The sequence below is a fragment of the Mizuhopecten yessoensis genome, unplaced genomic scaffold (genome assembly GCF_002113885.1).
Source record: "Mizuhopecten yessoensis strain PY_sf001 unplaced genomic scaffold, ASM211388v2 scaffold11101, whole genome shotgun sequence".
NCBI lineage: Eukaryota > Metazoa > Mollusca > Bivalvia > Pectinida > Pectinidae > Mizuhopecten > Mizuhopecten yessoensis.
Window position 1 is genome coordinate 821,627 of NW_018408880.1, and position 15,582 is coordinate 837,208.

A 15,582-nucleotide genomic window follows, 5' to 3' on the forward strand; every position below is an offset into this window, starting at 1 on the left:
CGAGGACTGATATTGGTCGAGGGTTGATACTGGTTGTGTTATAGAAAAAGACATTAATATTCTCTATTAAGCATCTATTATAACAATTAAGGACATTTATTTCGGTGAAAATGTGGTAAATCGGACCTGAGAAAGTTATACGGACGACGACTAATAAGATAAGTCCATAATTGAGAAATATGAAAACTGTGCATCAGACATATTTGTCCCCTTTTAACGAGCAGTTAGCAAATTAAATAGAAAACAAACACGAGTGAAATATAAGGAATAGGGCGGTTTATTTATCTATCATTTTACAACAGTATAAACTCTATTCATGAGGATATTATAATCCACGCATATGTAAACAAACTTGTTACCACATACACCTGGGCAGTTATCAATTAACTAACAAAAATATATCATGTATGGAAATTTGGGCAAACACACAAATATTTGAAAACAATGTAGAGAAAGTAGTACCACAAGATGAATGGCCTTACATTAAACTTAGCACAGATTTATTTAAAGATCACTTAAATAAAAAATAAATTAAAAACAAATGGCATGTTTTAAGCACATGTATGAACTGACATATTTCTATGCGTCCAAGACTTTTGAACAATTAAAACAGAATGGCAAATAATCTACATTTAGAAAAAGGCACATTTTCATGTGGGCGTCGCAGTAATGCATGACTTGGTACCATATACAATAGTTATATACTTTAGTATACATTTAGTATAATCTTTGTGAAAAAACACTATACGGTGTAATAGGCAGACAGATTTTAAGCAAAGCACAACGTATAAATAACCTTGGGAAATATCACAGAAAATAAGCGAGCATATCTTAGCAATATATACTGTAAGAAAACTTATATTAGCGAACTCAAATTTTGGCGAAACGCGGAGGGTGAAACTTATTTTCGCAGTCTTAACTATGGAATAACAGTTCCCAAATTAATTAATAAGCTCAAATGCCTTTTCCTTGTACAGTGGGCATATGAGAACAAAGCCAAATGAACAGCAAGCCAGGTAAGGTCGACGAGAACCTTAGAACATAATGAAACTTTTCTTTCATATATCTTTGCAAGTGAGTTGCTGTCAATGTACCGTAAAAAAATTGAATCCTATCGTAGGGATGTATTAAATGGTTTAAGTTTAGATGTTGTCATTAATTAGTGCATAGGACGTAGGTTAAAAGCCATTAAAATCAAAATACCGCTAAAATTAGTATGCTTACAGTACATAATGTATTAAAAAGGTATAAAATATGAATACAGTAAAACCTCGAAATGATGCCCCTTGTTTCATTTGACACCTCATTCACCGCCAACATGTTTCAAAGGCACTTTTTCTTTATTTTATAATTCATTTATCCATTTACCTCAATTTATCGCCAAATCCCTTTATAACGGTAAACTTCCTCTGGACAAATGGTGGCAGTATAACGAGGTTCAACTGTATCTCAAATATAATAATTAACATGTAATATATATATATTATTCTGCCCGTGATTTTCTTTCTACTTCTAAGTGTTCTCCAATCACACTTGTGATTTACATATAATGAAGATGATTGTCGACCTCTACATACATGTATCTAAAGGAGCCTACAATTGCACATATAAAGTGACGTTTGAAAGAAATATTTTTGTTAAGGATGCTTGTACCACTGACAAAAACTGTGACTACACATTGGAAACTGTTTCCGGTATGACTACAGCTTTGCGGGACTTGAACAAAAAACCCACCAAAGAATGGAAAAAGACAGAATATAATCAACATCAGTGTTCTGAGTTTAAAAATTCAGTGGGACCAGAGCAGGATTCGAACCCCTGACCAAGGATCATTACACTGTCCCTCTGACCGATTAAGCTACTTAGTCACCGGAAGTGTTCTGACCAAAATGTGCTAGATTATGTCAAAAACGAACTAAAGGGGAGGCTAACCATATATAAAAAAATCCCAGAGTGCAGTGAGCCGTGGATCTTCTTTATTTTTTTTTTTTTTTTGGTAAAAATGGTTATTTAACGATCGCTGATATTACTATAAAATGCGAATATCGACTCTCACCACGGTAAATATAATTTCAAAAATTCAAATCAAGAGTTGTGTCCCCTTACTTTACACAATATTTTTTTAATTTTGCACATAAAATATACGACATTTGGCATTTCAGAATACACGAGTTTTCGTATGAAAAAAGAAAGAACAAGAATGAATACTGTTTGAATTATAACATCTTTGTATAAATTGTATACTGAAAAACTATTATGTCATTCTCTTTATCACATTTATGCTTGGAAAGGTTGTACAATGTCATATTGTATAGATCTATATTAGATCTAGGTAGTTTGACAATGACTGAGATGCCAATAAAAATGTACTGTCATGACGTCACATATTACCGTCGTGACGTCACATATGTTCACAGTCACGTCACCACGACTATTGTGCTCGTGCTCATTATACACAATATTCCACGTATCTCAGTTGCTGGCCACAGCCTGTTGGTGTTGTTTTTCCTCCAAAGGTGTATCCTGTCGTGGACCTGATTCGTCAGTATCCAACGTTTTGACACAATCCTTAACAGCTTTTCGTGACCCGGGAGTGTTTTGAAGATAAGCAAAATATGTCTTGCGCATGTGCGGACGGTTGAGCGGATGTACTTCGTCTAGTCTATGAAGGTCCATCCGGTAGAAATCATCCTTTGTACGTTGGTAGTCCATATCAACCTTCTTCTGGGCATTAGAGCTAAACCTGCCCTTCAATTCAGTCCTGTAAACAAAAAATCATCATGGTAAAAAATGAAGGCTTCTTTCTTAAAAAACCAAGATTGGATACTGTGTCAACAAGTATAAAAAAAACATAATTCGAGCTCAATACCGACAAAACTAGGGCAAAATATAAACAAAGCAAAGATTTACACGAAGAACTTTGAAAACGTACACGAAATAAGACCACGTGTTCCGGAAGGTTAAGCGTCATCTGCTTCATCGACGAAACTCGTGATGTTAATCTTGGTAAAATACAAGTACACCATGTCCTCAAAAGAAAACTCTGACGGTGACAATAAAACCACAAGACACTCTAGTGAGCATACTAAAATCATCGACCTTCATATCAAACAAAGACATGGCATATTTCTCTGCGAGAGTATGATGGCGGCCATAAAACTTGTCGATACATTTCATCAACTTTCATATTTGGAAACCGTGTGTTTTAAGTAAGGTCCGTAAGCAGTTGACATATCTCACGGAAGTCATGATATTTGGAGTAAGCTCTTGAGTACCGAATCAACTTCGACATGAAACATCGTAAGTTGGGGACGCAGGAATTAAACCATCAATACAAGTTTACACATACATATATTTTAGATTTGTTTTTATCAAATCAGCACTTATTTTTAAGCAAGCAAATATTTTCACATTCAATTTCTTTATATTTTAGCATCACTTTTACCTAAACTTGGCCACCTCGTTGTATGGAAACTTTCTCGTGGCATTTTCCTTTTTAGCATTGAAATCGACAACTGGAAATTTAGGAAGTCTTGTGCTTCCCGCCTTCTGGGAAGCATCCTTCTTTTTCTTCTGCCTACAATATCACAATTACAAAGAAATACATAATTAAACCAATGCCTAATTGATATTTGAAGTTTTTAAATGATTAGTTTTAATCAAAATTTAATGATTTTTTTATACTATTTCAAATTTTGGGCTTATTGAGAATTGCACACTAAACACTTCAATAGAAATATTTACCTACAGTATAAATATAAGATCGTGACTGTTTAAAAACATTTTCAAATCTATGAACTGTCACTTAAATGCGTTTGAATTGTCTACGTCATCAAAATTTGCTGGCTGTCTGTAGCGATTTACTAAGTTTTCAAATAAAATTTTCTACTTCGTATTTCTAATTATTTTAACATAAAGTTTATAATAATATTTTATTCAATTATAATAACCAATCTTTTTTTAAAGCTCCTGAATGTTAATGTACCGGTCCAATGAGTATCAAAGTAACTATCAACAATCAAATCAATTTATGTACGCCAGTGAATTTTAAGCACGCAGTCTTTTTGAAAATAGACTTACGCTTTAGGTTTGTCTTTGCCTTGTTTTGGTTGTTCTAGTTTAGGAAGTATACTCTGGTCCATCCGGAGATCGATCCAGGGATCACAGAGGCCGATAGCTGTGCTCCTCGTCGTGTACCCCTGGTGGAAGTCATCCCCCTGCTGCAATGAGTAGGTATATTTAATCAAAACTATCCCAGACCTGAAGTAGTATACGTCTACGTTCGGTGTATACTGTAAAAGCGGAAATTATCGTGTGTAAAAATGTTTGCGTTGTGACTCCAAACGATCCACTGTATGGTATTTTTTTTTGAGTTTGCATTGGTTCCGAAATCTATATATTCTATGTATCTATATATAATCTACACATATTTGCGTGTTGATATATGTTGTGCTTTTGTACACAACACGAAAATAGCGATAATTTCTACACCGCGGAAATTCCACTTTTTTCAGTAATGAGTAAAAAATACTGAAAAATATTGTGAAAAAATGTTAATTAGATTTATGTAAGCTAAATATATCTTAAACAAAATGAATCGTTGCAGGAGGCTGGCCGCCTCTTACACAAATATTTGAAAAAAATAGTTAGTGGTTTCGAACAGAATTCTGAAGGTTATGGTTCATTCAAATTAACCTCTAACAGAATGGTAACTACAGGCAAATCGTTATTGAAACACGTCAACCAATATTTATTTAATTCAATCTTTTCTTTTTTTCTTGGCCCGAGTTTCACAAAGCTGAATTTAATTTAAGTAATTTCATTAATTTTAGCTTATCAATAAGGACACATTTTTGGATTTCTGTAAAATCAGAAACAAAGACAAGTTTCTTTAGCTTCAGTAATGCAGTTCTACGGAAAATCTTGAGTCAGTGAATGTTCGTGAAACTTGGGTCATATAGCATAACATTTCAAAACAGTAGCCACCCATCACACAATTCTTCACTACTGCAAAATCATCATATCTCCATTCTTCATGATATTTCGTATCTAACAGGAACATTTTCGTTCTTTCAAGGCTTAACCCTTTCATCACTGTCGACTATTATGGACCAATCAAGATCAATACATGGTAGAGTTTATTGAAGTAACATAGGGGTGAAAGGACTAAGTTGTTAGATTGTGAAACGGATAAGCTACTTGGACAATTCTGAATAGGAAAAACATAGATGTCCCAAAGACCCCGGATGGAAAGTGGGAAAACCAGATTAATGGTGGGTGGATATTTGGGAACCGGGTTAGTAGTGCCTCAAAAAACGGTTGTCGATTGTGTTTATTTCTTACTATTAATCAATTCAGAGTTTTGACAATCGTGCTTTCCCGGCAGTGCAATGGAGAGGTGCATTAAATATTTTTTTTGCAATAGAAAAGTAAGAAAGATGGAGTTGGAGTCTATATTACAAACACATTTCTTTTTATCACGTTTTTATAACTATGACTTTTGATATGTAAAGAAAAAATGATTTTGATATTGCTTTTTCCTATAAGCAAAACCAAATGACCGTTACACACAGAGAGGTGTTTGTATCTTGACTTGAAGTCTTAAACTGCTAAACATATATATATACTTGGATTATTTTATCAAATCAATTGTAAACAATATTTTGTCTTATATCTCTTAAATAATTAACTTTTCAAAGGAACATTACATTCGAGAATTAAGGCGAAGAATATCATATGTACCGAATGCATCACTCATTTTGAACATCAATTTAAGAATACAGTAAAATTAAAATAAATTCCTCGTTTCATTGCGCAGCTCCCTTTCCGCAAACATATTTCAAGGTCTCTTTTTCGAACTAGAGAATTCTTTTATATGGTTCCCTCTAATTATCACCAAACCCCTTTATAACGCCAACTTTTCACTGTACATGACGAGGTTTCATTAAACATATCGTTAACTTATAATTCCCCAAATTTCGATTTCATTTTAAAGCTTAGACATACTACAGTGATACCTCATTATTTTTAAACTTTGGTTTGATGACCTTCGAATGATATCAAGACGAATTTCACAAATTTTATAATCTGTCACTGTCTTTAATGAACTGCAAAAGAAATGTACCTACTGTCCTGAATCATTTGAATTACAATCTATAACTTGGGTGCCACAACTGTACTTTCGGCTGTAATATTTCATCAACGGATTTCACTCGTTCATCGAACGATGATCAAAGCTTACGGCAACACGAACATGTACTACGTCACACTTTGTAAAAAATCTAAGAATTTTGTCGATTTTCGTTGACAGCATTTTTACAAACGCGAATGGAATTCTGCAGTAAGAATACCTTAAGATAGCCTATGTTTAAAAAAAACAAAAACTAAACCATACCTTAAAAGGTTTGTTCGCTTGGCATCCCTTAATATACGTATCTGGAAAGAAGGATCTCCGATTATCGGTGTCTTAACAAGATGATAAAGGGAGATGACACTAGCCCAGCTATGAACTACTCAATTCATAAAATGTGCTGGAACTGTGGTGGGGGTTGGGGAAGTGTGAAAGGTCGATTATTAGTGTAAAGACATCAAAACTTATCAATTAAACATAAAACTGGGAACAATAACATCGGCGTATCCAATGAGCATCGATCATCTTGGTACCAAGCAAGTTCAGATAAATTGTCAATGGAGGCGACAAGGGGTTTCCGAGAGCTTCCGATAAAATACCAACAAGATAATTAACTTAAAAATTCACGTAATTTTCTTTGCCTTTGCAAGTTCAGATAAATTGTCAATGGAGGCGACAAGGGGTTTCCGAGAGCTTCCGATAAAATACCAACAAGATAATTAACTTAAAAATTCACGTAATTTTCTACATTTATATCTCATTAATAATTTCTTTAGATAAATCTCTTGATCTTCCAGACACTGCAGACATCTTTTTAACAATTTAACAATAAAGATATAATAAAGGTTACAAAATAGTTAACGATTTGATTTTACGTTGAAGCAGTAAACTTCTAGCAACAAATGTGAAATGTAATAGTAATGAACACGTAGATACATGTTTAAATGTAATTTGTAAACGGGAAGTGAAAAAGAGTTCATTGGATACGCCTTAGTCAGAAAATCAACTGCAAACAATCTCACGAAAAGCATTGCTAATGGATGGGCGAAAGAAAAAAGCACATGCATGAACCCAGCTTACTGAGGGTCGGCCACGACTGACAGGCCGTTGTGGCTGGAGTTCTTCATCAGGCTACAACAACAAGCGGGGTACATCACAGCATGCACTACCACTGCCCACCAGAATACTAACAAATGACATAAATAATTGGCCCTAATTCCCAAGCTTCGCCATTCACCCACCAGAAAGACACAATTCAAAACAAATATTACATTGATTTTAAAATTAATCAATACCGACTCCCACATGCGAGACATGATAAAGCGTTATAATACTGAGGTTAATTTTGTTGCTTTCATATTCTGCTTAATGCTTAATGCTGAATAAGCGAGACATTTTAAGCCGTGAAGAAATATAACATCAAAATAACTAAACAAAACAGACCTTAATTTCTATCTACTGACTACATTAATTGACTATCATACGAAATGAAGCACATACACATTATATCAAGAACGAATATAGAATATAATCAGTTATATATATTACTGTACTGAAGCAAACATTGCTTTATATACCACGTTGTTTCGAGGCAGTTTGATAAAGTTAGTTTGATAACAGTACTATGCACAGGTAGCAGGTTTATAAGTTACAAGTACAGCAGTAATATTGATATGATAAGTGTTCTGCATATAAGGTCCAGGTTCATCGAGTACATGCAGTTGAATAAAGTAACATTAATAGGCGTACATCATACACAGTATATAAAGCTGTTTGATGACATATCAATGATGCATGCACATCAACAAGGTATATAGGTTCGGATTCAGTACTATTGATGACTTTGATACATACAAGGTATATAGATACTTGGAACAGCTGCATCGATGAACGTTATATAATCTGATTGATAAGGCAGAGTGAGGTCCAGTACTATTGATGACTTTGAGTCATACAAGGTATATAGATACTTGAAACAGCAGTATTGATGAACGTTATATAATCTGATTGATAAGGCAGAGTAAGGTCCAGTAACATGGATGACTTTGATACCTACAAGGTATATAGATACATCGATGAAAGTAATATGACGAGATTAAGACTACAGAGTAATATCTAGTAACTTTAATGACGTTTCTACTTACCAGGTTTATCAGGTAGTTTGGTACATAGGTATTGTAATAAGGTTCCAGACTTGTCCATACAAACGGCACATGTTCTTTACTACAAATCGAATACAAAATGTACACTAACAGTAACATATAATGTTGCTATTGTTTTTAACGATCCCTGTCCCACTACCTTTTAGTTCTTCTTGTATACAGTAACTTCCCCTAATTTCCTTTTGAATATAAATCCAGCACTGTTGGGTCAGGATATGTCCGATGATTACGTAGCACAGTCGGTTAGTTCGACAATATAACAATTTTGATGTCCAGGGATGGAATCTCGGTCATGACTGCTGAATTGTACACTCAGAATATTATTGTTGATATTTTGCGATTTTCATAAAATCCCGCAAAGTATGGCTTTCTATTTAGAATTGATTTATCAAAACTGTGGTCATGCTGAGAAAACACTTCTCAACGCGTAGCTAGTTTAAGGCAGTGGTACGTGGATTCTTATTCCCTGTAGTACCAAGTAATATGTATATAACAATAACAACAGCACCCCAAAAAACCAGAACCGATGACAAACACGGATCTTAGATACATTAATACAAAAATAATATTAAGAAATCATTACTAAACCATAGGTGAACCCATATATATTTTCTAAACTTTGTTTCAGGTTTTTTTCTATACAATTCAAACCTCGGATAAGGATGATATTAAAATGTGTATAATTTATGTGCATATGTCAATGGATACACACCAAAGATAACAGCTGATATCGACGTATAGTGAAAATAAGAAGAAAAATTAAAACCAAAAATACCTCTGTTTTTCATTTTTATAGTGGCTACTCAATATATGACGTCACTTATTGACTGTCGGATACATTTAAGAGGTTCAATTATTTCATTGAGGAGGGATCGTGGTGGCCGGGTGGTTACATGTAAGGCGTCTTACCATCTACGATCACTAACTCTATTATAATATAAATATGCTGAGTGAATAAAACAACTTACAACTGTGGTTTCTTGATATTTTCTGCATCTTTCCCAAGTCGAACTCGTAAACGCCGTAGCTCCTCTTGGAAATAGTCCTTCTTTTTGTTGCTTTCTGTGAAAATAATGATCAGCCATACACAACATATGAAGAGGCTGTTTTTATATTATGAATACAATGTTTATAATTGGATAGGTGATACGTGTATCTGTTGATTTGGGGTACTGACAATTATATTATATATATAGGAGGTAAGGCGTAAAGAATGTACCTGATTGTTTCAAAATTTTGCTTTATGGATTTTCGAAGTATAAGCATTTAAATGTGGGCTTATAAAAAGGAAAATTTAATTAAACAAACGTCATATATCAAAAACTATTAAGTAAATGATTTTATTTTCGCGAATACTTTTATTCTTGATCTTAATTCGGAAATACCGGAATCAACGCTTGAAAGAATAGAGATTCAATACTTCAGGAATTTATATATTGAATCATTTTTTCCCCAAATGACTTAAATAAACAAATGAGTGGTATCTGTCATTAAATTAAATTTGTAACGTTAGTTATAGATGTCATATTTTTTATATTAATTTTCAAAACTTGCGATGTAAAAGTAGACTTGTATTAAAGCTTACAGTTTATCGATCACATGTGGCATTTTATATCAAGTTTCGAGTTACACCTTCCGACATCCTTTCGAGTCCGTGTAAGAATGGAGCGTTCATGCAGTCCATTCATAATAAATACCAGTAACTAAATAATTGAAAATGGCAAGCGTAATGCAATAATATAATTAGCATATCCACCAAGCCAGACTACGTATTCAATAAATTTAAAATAGATGGGGAACAAATTATTAATGAAAAAAAAAAAAAAAACTTATAACACAGAAAAGCAGGAACTGCATTTTTTCCAAACTCGATTTTTTTTATACTGTATAAAAGAGAATATCATCCAATGAAATGCATTGGGCTTTAAGCATAAAGCATAAATATCAGGATTTGAAAGACATCAAACTACTAGTTGAAACATTATAGTTACTGTTGCACATTAGTTTATGTTAACCTTTATTATAACTAGTGGTATAATTTTGTTTAAATTGTTTTTGTTCTTGAAGTTTGCTATTCACGGTTTTCGCTTGGCCTAAATTTGTAAACTTTATTTACTTTACAACAATTATGAAACAAGTTATTTCAATTTAAATAGATTTGAAGATCCGCGTATGAATACATACTTCAACGTGTATAAAATGAACGAAATACGATATGATTTACTATAAAATGGAGATGTTAGTAAAGCAAGCACAATATTAAAATATACGGAGAATACAAAACTGAAGTTGACTTGTGTATGAATATGGAATCTGAAATAAATAAAAATAAAAAAACGAGCCACAACAAATTTTACCATGTTACACATTCTGTTATATGTAAGATGTAATCTGTTCATAATCTCGGTGTCTTGAAATGTCTTAACTACATAAGTGTCCCTAGAGACAAAGAGTTTTTTTCTGTTCATGAATAGTCTTAAGATAAGAAACGGGAATCAGGAGCCTGAATATTGACACATGTTTATATATATATTAAATCGTCAATGATTTTCATATTTAATCGAAAATAAATTCAAAATAACCTCCCGATTGCAATAGTATTGTATGACGATCATCAAGTCAGCAGGGGAGGTCATTACATACAATTGTCATTAAGAGGACGTACTCTACCTACAAGGTAAATATCCAACATTGTGCGAGTATCATTATCATGTTTTAAGGGAAAATCCGCCGTAAGACTAATGATTATTACTTATTTCCGTTGTATTATGCTTGTTTGTTTTTATTGGTTCACTGATTAAAATCCCGAGTTATTGCAGGTCGTGGAAGATTCCTTGCTGTAACGAACTAATACTGACATAGATGCATCGTTTGTTTTATTTTTGTTTAATAATATGCAGTATACTGTAAGGGTATCATTCCAACTTTAACAAATTAGACCATTGATGATAAGGAGTATATGAAATAGAAAACAGTGTATATAGAAGCTTATAATAAGATAAACAAAATATTACGTACGTTTACGGTATTCGTTTTATATTTTTTGAAATAATATAATAATATTGAAATATTCTGATGTTATTACGTGATATTATATTGTTTAAAGTAAGTAATCACAAATTATTTCCCTTGGTTCATCTAAAGTGTAACTAGGATACGGGTTTTGTGTTCGGTATATATGCGCATGCGCATGCATATACCTACCTTCACCCTTTTTGTTGGGTTTGGCCTTCTTATTGTCCTTTTTTGCCCCTGGTTTTATTTAAGAAAGCAAAACATTTCAAACACCAGTAGTAGATAAATAAAACACGATACGAGCAAGTCGATTACGTCAGAATAGCAAAACGCAAAACAGCAATATGGGGAAAGCAGGGAGGGGGTTTCACATAAAAGTAAATCGTTTATTTATAAATATGTAACAAATAGAATAAAAGTGTATTCATACGATTTTCCTTATAAAATATAACAAAACGGACGAGCCATATGGATGTTTTCTGAGAAAGTACGTACAAATGCAAAGTACTTATTGTTTAAAAAATTGAACTTCACATATTATCATTATATAGTTGTATTTCAGATCATACTATTTTTCAATATTTAAGAGCATTGGAACAATTAACATAACTTTTTTTAAACTTAAACAACTAAAAATAGAATGATTTGAAATATTGAGTAATATACACGAAATAGTACTATAGTAAAATGTTGTGAAAATATATGTAACAAAAACATCAATGTAAATTCGATATAACAAAGAAAACGTTGAGTTGTTAACCCTTTCACCACTGTAGACCATAATAGACTCATCCAGATCAATGTAAAGTATGTCTACTATAGTTACATAGGGTTGAAAGGGTTGTAAGATATAAAATTGAAAAAAACACGTGTTTTAACTATATCTTTGACAGAACAATCATCCGTTAAAATATACACAATTAAAAGTGCAACACAATGATATACATGTATGTAGTTGTTTTAACATGACTGTACATCTTGTAGGTGTAAGATTGTCTAAAGCTTTCTACTTCGCTGAATAAGCATGCAGTTTATAAAGATATACAAAAATAAGTCAAACCAGCAATCTAATAAGCATTGTGAGTGAAATATGAGTTATTTGTTCTATATGGCATACAATAGAGACACACTTGGTAACTTTGCATACTATTTGTCTAATTAAAAACAATGCAGTAACACGTTGTACCGGAACTCGGTATCAAATATTGCACATTTCTATGTAAAGATGTGTGATTTATTATTTTTAAAAGTTGAAAGAGTTTTTTTACAAGTGACATTTTTCACGGCAGTGAACCTAGTTTCAATTGGGACTTCATTCGTTCTCTTCCAACGAGTTGTCCTCCTTTGTCAACGTAATGTGCCAACTTTCATAGCAAAGATATTCCTTAGCGTTTTATGTTTATTTTTCAAATGCAGTTAATATATACGAAATCAAATAGACCTTTTAGTACTGCATCATTATATAAGCTACCTATAGTATATATATAACCACTGCAAAAGAATAACGCCTCACTTTTAATGAAAACATCAGACCAATGAAAACTGTGATTCAAAAACAGAATAGCCTTTTCATCGTCCTGCCGGAATTTAAAAATATAATGAACAGAAAATGGTCAGTTGAATAACAAATACATTTTTAGCGATGCATTGTTTTCAATAGTGCTTTTCACAAGTGTTTAATTTAAATATAAGTATTTCCATAGTGAGATATAATTTTATATTATTCAACAACAACAACAAACCCATGGAATGTCACGTTTATACATCAGAGCATGATACAGAAAAAAGCAGTTAAGTGAGTTAGTAAAAGCGATTCAGATATAATGCAATCTACAAAGGCATGTTATGAGAATAGCGTTAAGGCGTACATTCCTGTAAAAGATGTCATGCGATGCGAAAGGTTCAATTTTAACAGTACCATATCAAAGTGAATACATGCCGCATACAAGTTTTCTGTAAAGACTGAAAGTCGTGTTTGCAGCCGAAAATAGTAACTATATTACGACGGATCAAAGAATGTCGGAAGGCATTTTGAAACAGTGTGTGTTGGGTATCCATGCGGTAAGAAAGGAAAAGTATCAGCGCCATATAATCACCTCTACTTATCATGCTTCCGTAGTTAGAAGTCTTGGGGCGTCTCAAAGAGGTATAGGAGACGGCCTTTGTAGTAGCCTCTGGTTTATGTACAGGTCGGCTAAAGGGTTGTGCGCTACGAGAGGAATTTCGGGTTGCATGCTTTTGTGCTGGCGACGGAGAGGAAGGAGTGTTACCTTTTGGTTTTGTTGAGGCAGTTCTAGGTTGGTTTGATTGTACATTTTCATCCATTCTTACACTTTTCTTAGACTGTTGGGATTGATCCTGTTTGAAAGGTTTGCCTTTTTCATCTTTCGCACTTTTTGCGTCATCGGTGGAACGGGAAGACATGGAACTATACGATCTACGTGACTTTTGTTCATAGTCGTCATGGATACCTTCATATGTTTCATCTGGGATCTCCTTATGCTCTTCGCCTTCTTTATCTTCATCTTCTGAATACCTTCTTTCGTCTTTACTTTCAGATCGAATTTCCGTTTCATAGGCATTATCCGTATCAGTAAAATCATTTCGCGTTTGGTCGTCGTCGTCTACTTTTGATGAATCTTTAGTCTCATAATCTGCATTTGCAGGATCGGCCTCATCCTGATCTGAAGTTAACTCTCGTTCGGGCTCCGACGCGTTCTTGATGTCTCTTTGTTGTTGTTCATCTCCTTCTGATTGGTCGATTTGGACTGTCTTTCTTTCGGATAACACATCTTCATCATTAGTACGGTCAGACTTTACTTCTTGTGGTGTTTCATAACTATCATCAGGTTTGCGTTGATCGGAACTTACCGGGTTTGCATACGACATTCCATTTTCTTTCGACGCGTTTTCAGCGTCATTGTTGTTTACGCTATTGACGTTTTCCTGAGATAGATTATTGTCATCCATCTTGTTTTCGGGTTCTGGCTTATTAGAGATAGCTTCTCTACAGTCTTGTGACTGATGGATATCAAATTCGTTTTCGTTATCAGACAAGGATTCTAAATTCTGTCCAGTATGAGAATCAGATTTTCCCTCAGATTTCTGAGAGGCTCTGTTTTCTACCAGATCATCATTTGAATGTAAAACAGAATCAGTCTTCTCAGCAGGTTTTGTTTGAAAGTTTTCGCTTTCGTTAGCGGTTTCACCTTCTGTCTTTTTTAAATGGCCCGTTTTACCTACAGTTTCTGCTTGCGTTAGACTATCCACGTTCGATGGTTCCTCGTTAGTTTCATTCTCTGTTTGATCCTTTTGCGCTACAGTTTCAACGTCGTCATTCGTTGACAGTTTGACTGTTTCTAGTTTATCGACTTTTGACTGATTAGACTTTTCTACAGGTTCATTATCAACGGTCTCTAACTGTTCGACACTTTCTGGGGTTTTTTTGCCTTCAGACTGCTCTGCTTTTTTTACAGATTCAAAATTACCGCTTTCTGCGTGTTGAACCCTTTTGGTTTTTGTGTCGGATTCTACGTTACCACCAACTTTTGTCGACAGCTCGGCAGATTCTGGATTTATTTCGGTGTCTAACCTGACGGCCGATTCTACGTTACCACCAGCGTTTGTCGACAGTTCGGTAGATTCTGGTAATGTTTCCACGTCCTGTTTTTCTTGTTGCTCAACTGATTCACCATTGACACTTGCCGAGTTTTCGTTTGCTTTGTTTTCTACTATATTTGGTTTTTCTATTATTACTTCTCCGTCTTCTTTTCTTGTATGGTCAGTTTCTAAATTAGATTCATCTACTGTTTCATTATTTATGTTTGTTTTGTTGATAATTCCAGAATCAATTGCTTCTTCTAAACATTCCTTCGACCCATGAAGCAGTAGTTTCTCGCTTACTTCTTGTAGAAGGTGATCAGTATTGAATTTGCCTATAGAAAGATTAAGATATATAATGATTTGAAGTCATACTTAGAGGTTTGAAAGACGTCACTATCTTTGTTGAGGTCAATAATGAAATACGTAATATCATATATCTGTAAATAATCAGAAATTAAGATAAAGGAATAATAACAAACGGTTCAAAATGTTTACAATAAGTTGTTTACTAACATTGCTCCCTGCACATCAAAACCCAATTAAAACACAGCACGTGACAGTGTGTTATCAAAGCTGGTATCAATGTTGTACCTCCACCGCGTATTGTTTAAGAGATTGAACAAACGTATAATGACCCTTTGGGAGTATAATGTTACTGAGGTTTCCCCTACG

General features: G+C 33.8%; 1 protein-coding gene across 2 annotated transcripts in view; it reads right to left on the reverse strand.

Moving 5' to 3' along the window:
• Nucleotides 1-254: 254 nt before the first annotated feature.
• LOC110465825 (glutamic acid-rich protein-like) overlaps nucleotides 255-15,582 on the reverse strand; it is a 43,895-nt gene continuing 28,567 nt past the window's right edge. The window contains exons 3-9 of one of the 2 annotated variants that reach the window (XM_021521929.1): nucleotides 13,404-15,242; nucleotides 9,261-9,354; nucleotides 8,275-8,353; nucleotides 7,211-7,261; nucleotides 4,081-4,220; nucleotides 3,446-3,577; nucleotides 255-2,761 (exon numbers count right to left, since the gene is read on the reverse strand). In XM_021521929.1, coding sequence (XP_021377604.1) covers nucleotides 2,473-2,761; nucleotides 3,446-3,577; nucleotides 4,081-4,220; nucleotides 7,211-7,261; nucleotides 8,275-8,353; nucleotides 9,261-9,354; nucleotides 13,404-15,242 — 2,624 coding nt within the window. In that variant the 3' untranslated portion in view covers nucleotides 255-2,472. The remainder of the gene's footprint in view (nucleotides 2,762-3,445; nucleotides 3,578-4,080; nucleotides 4,221-7,210; nucleotides 7,262-8,274; nucleotides 8,354-9,260; nucleotides 9,355-13,403; nucleotides 15,243-15,582) is intronic. The other variant, XM_021521930.1, reaches the window with a different exon arrangement.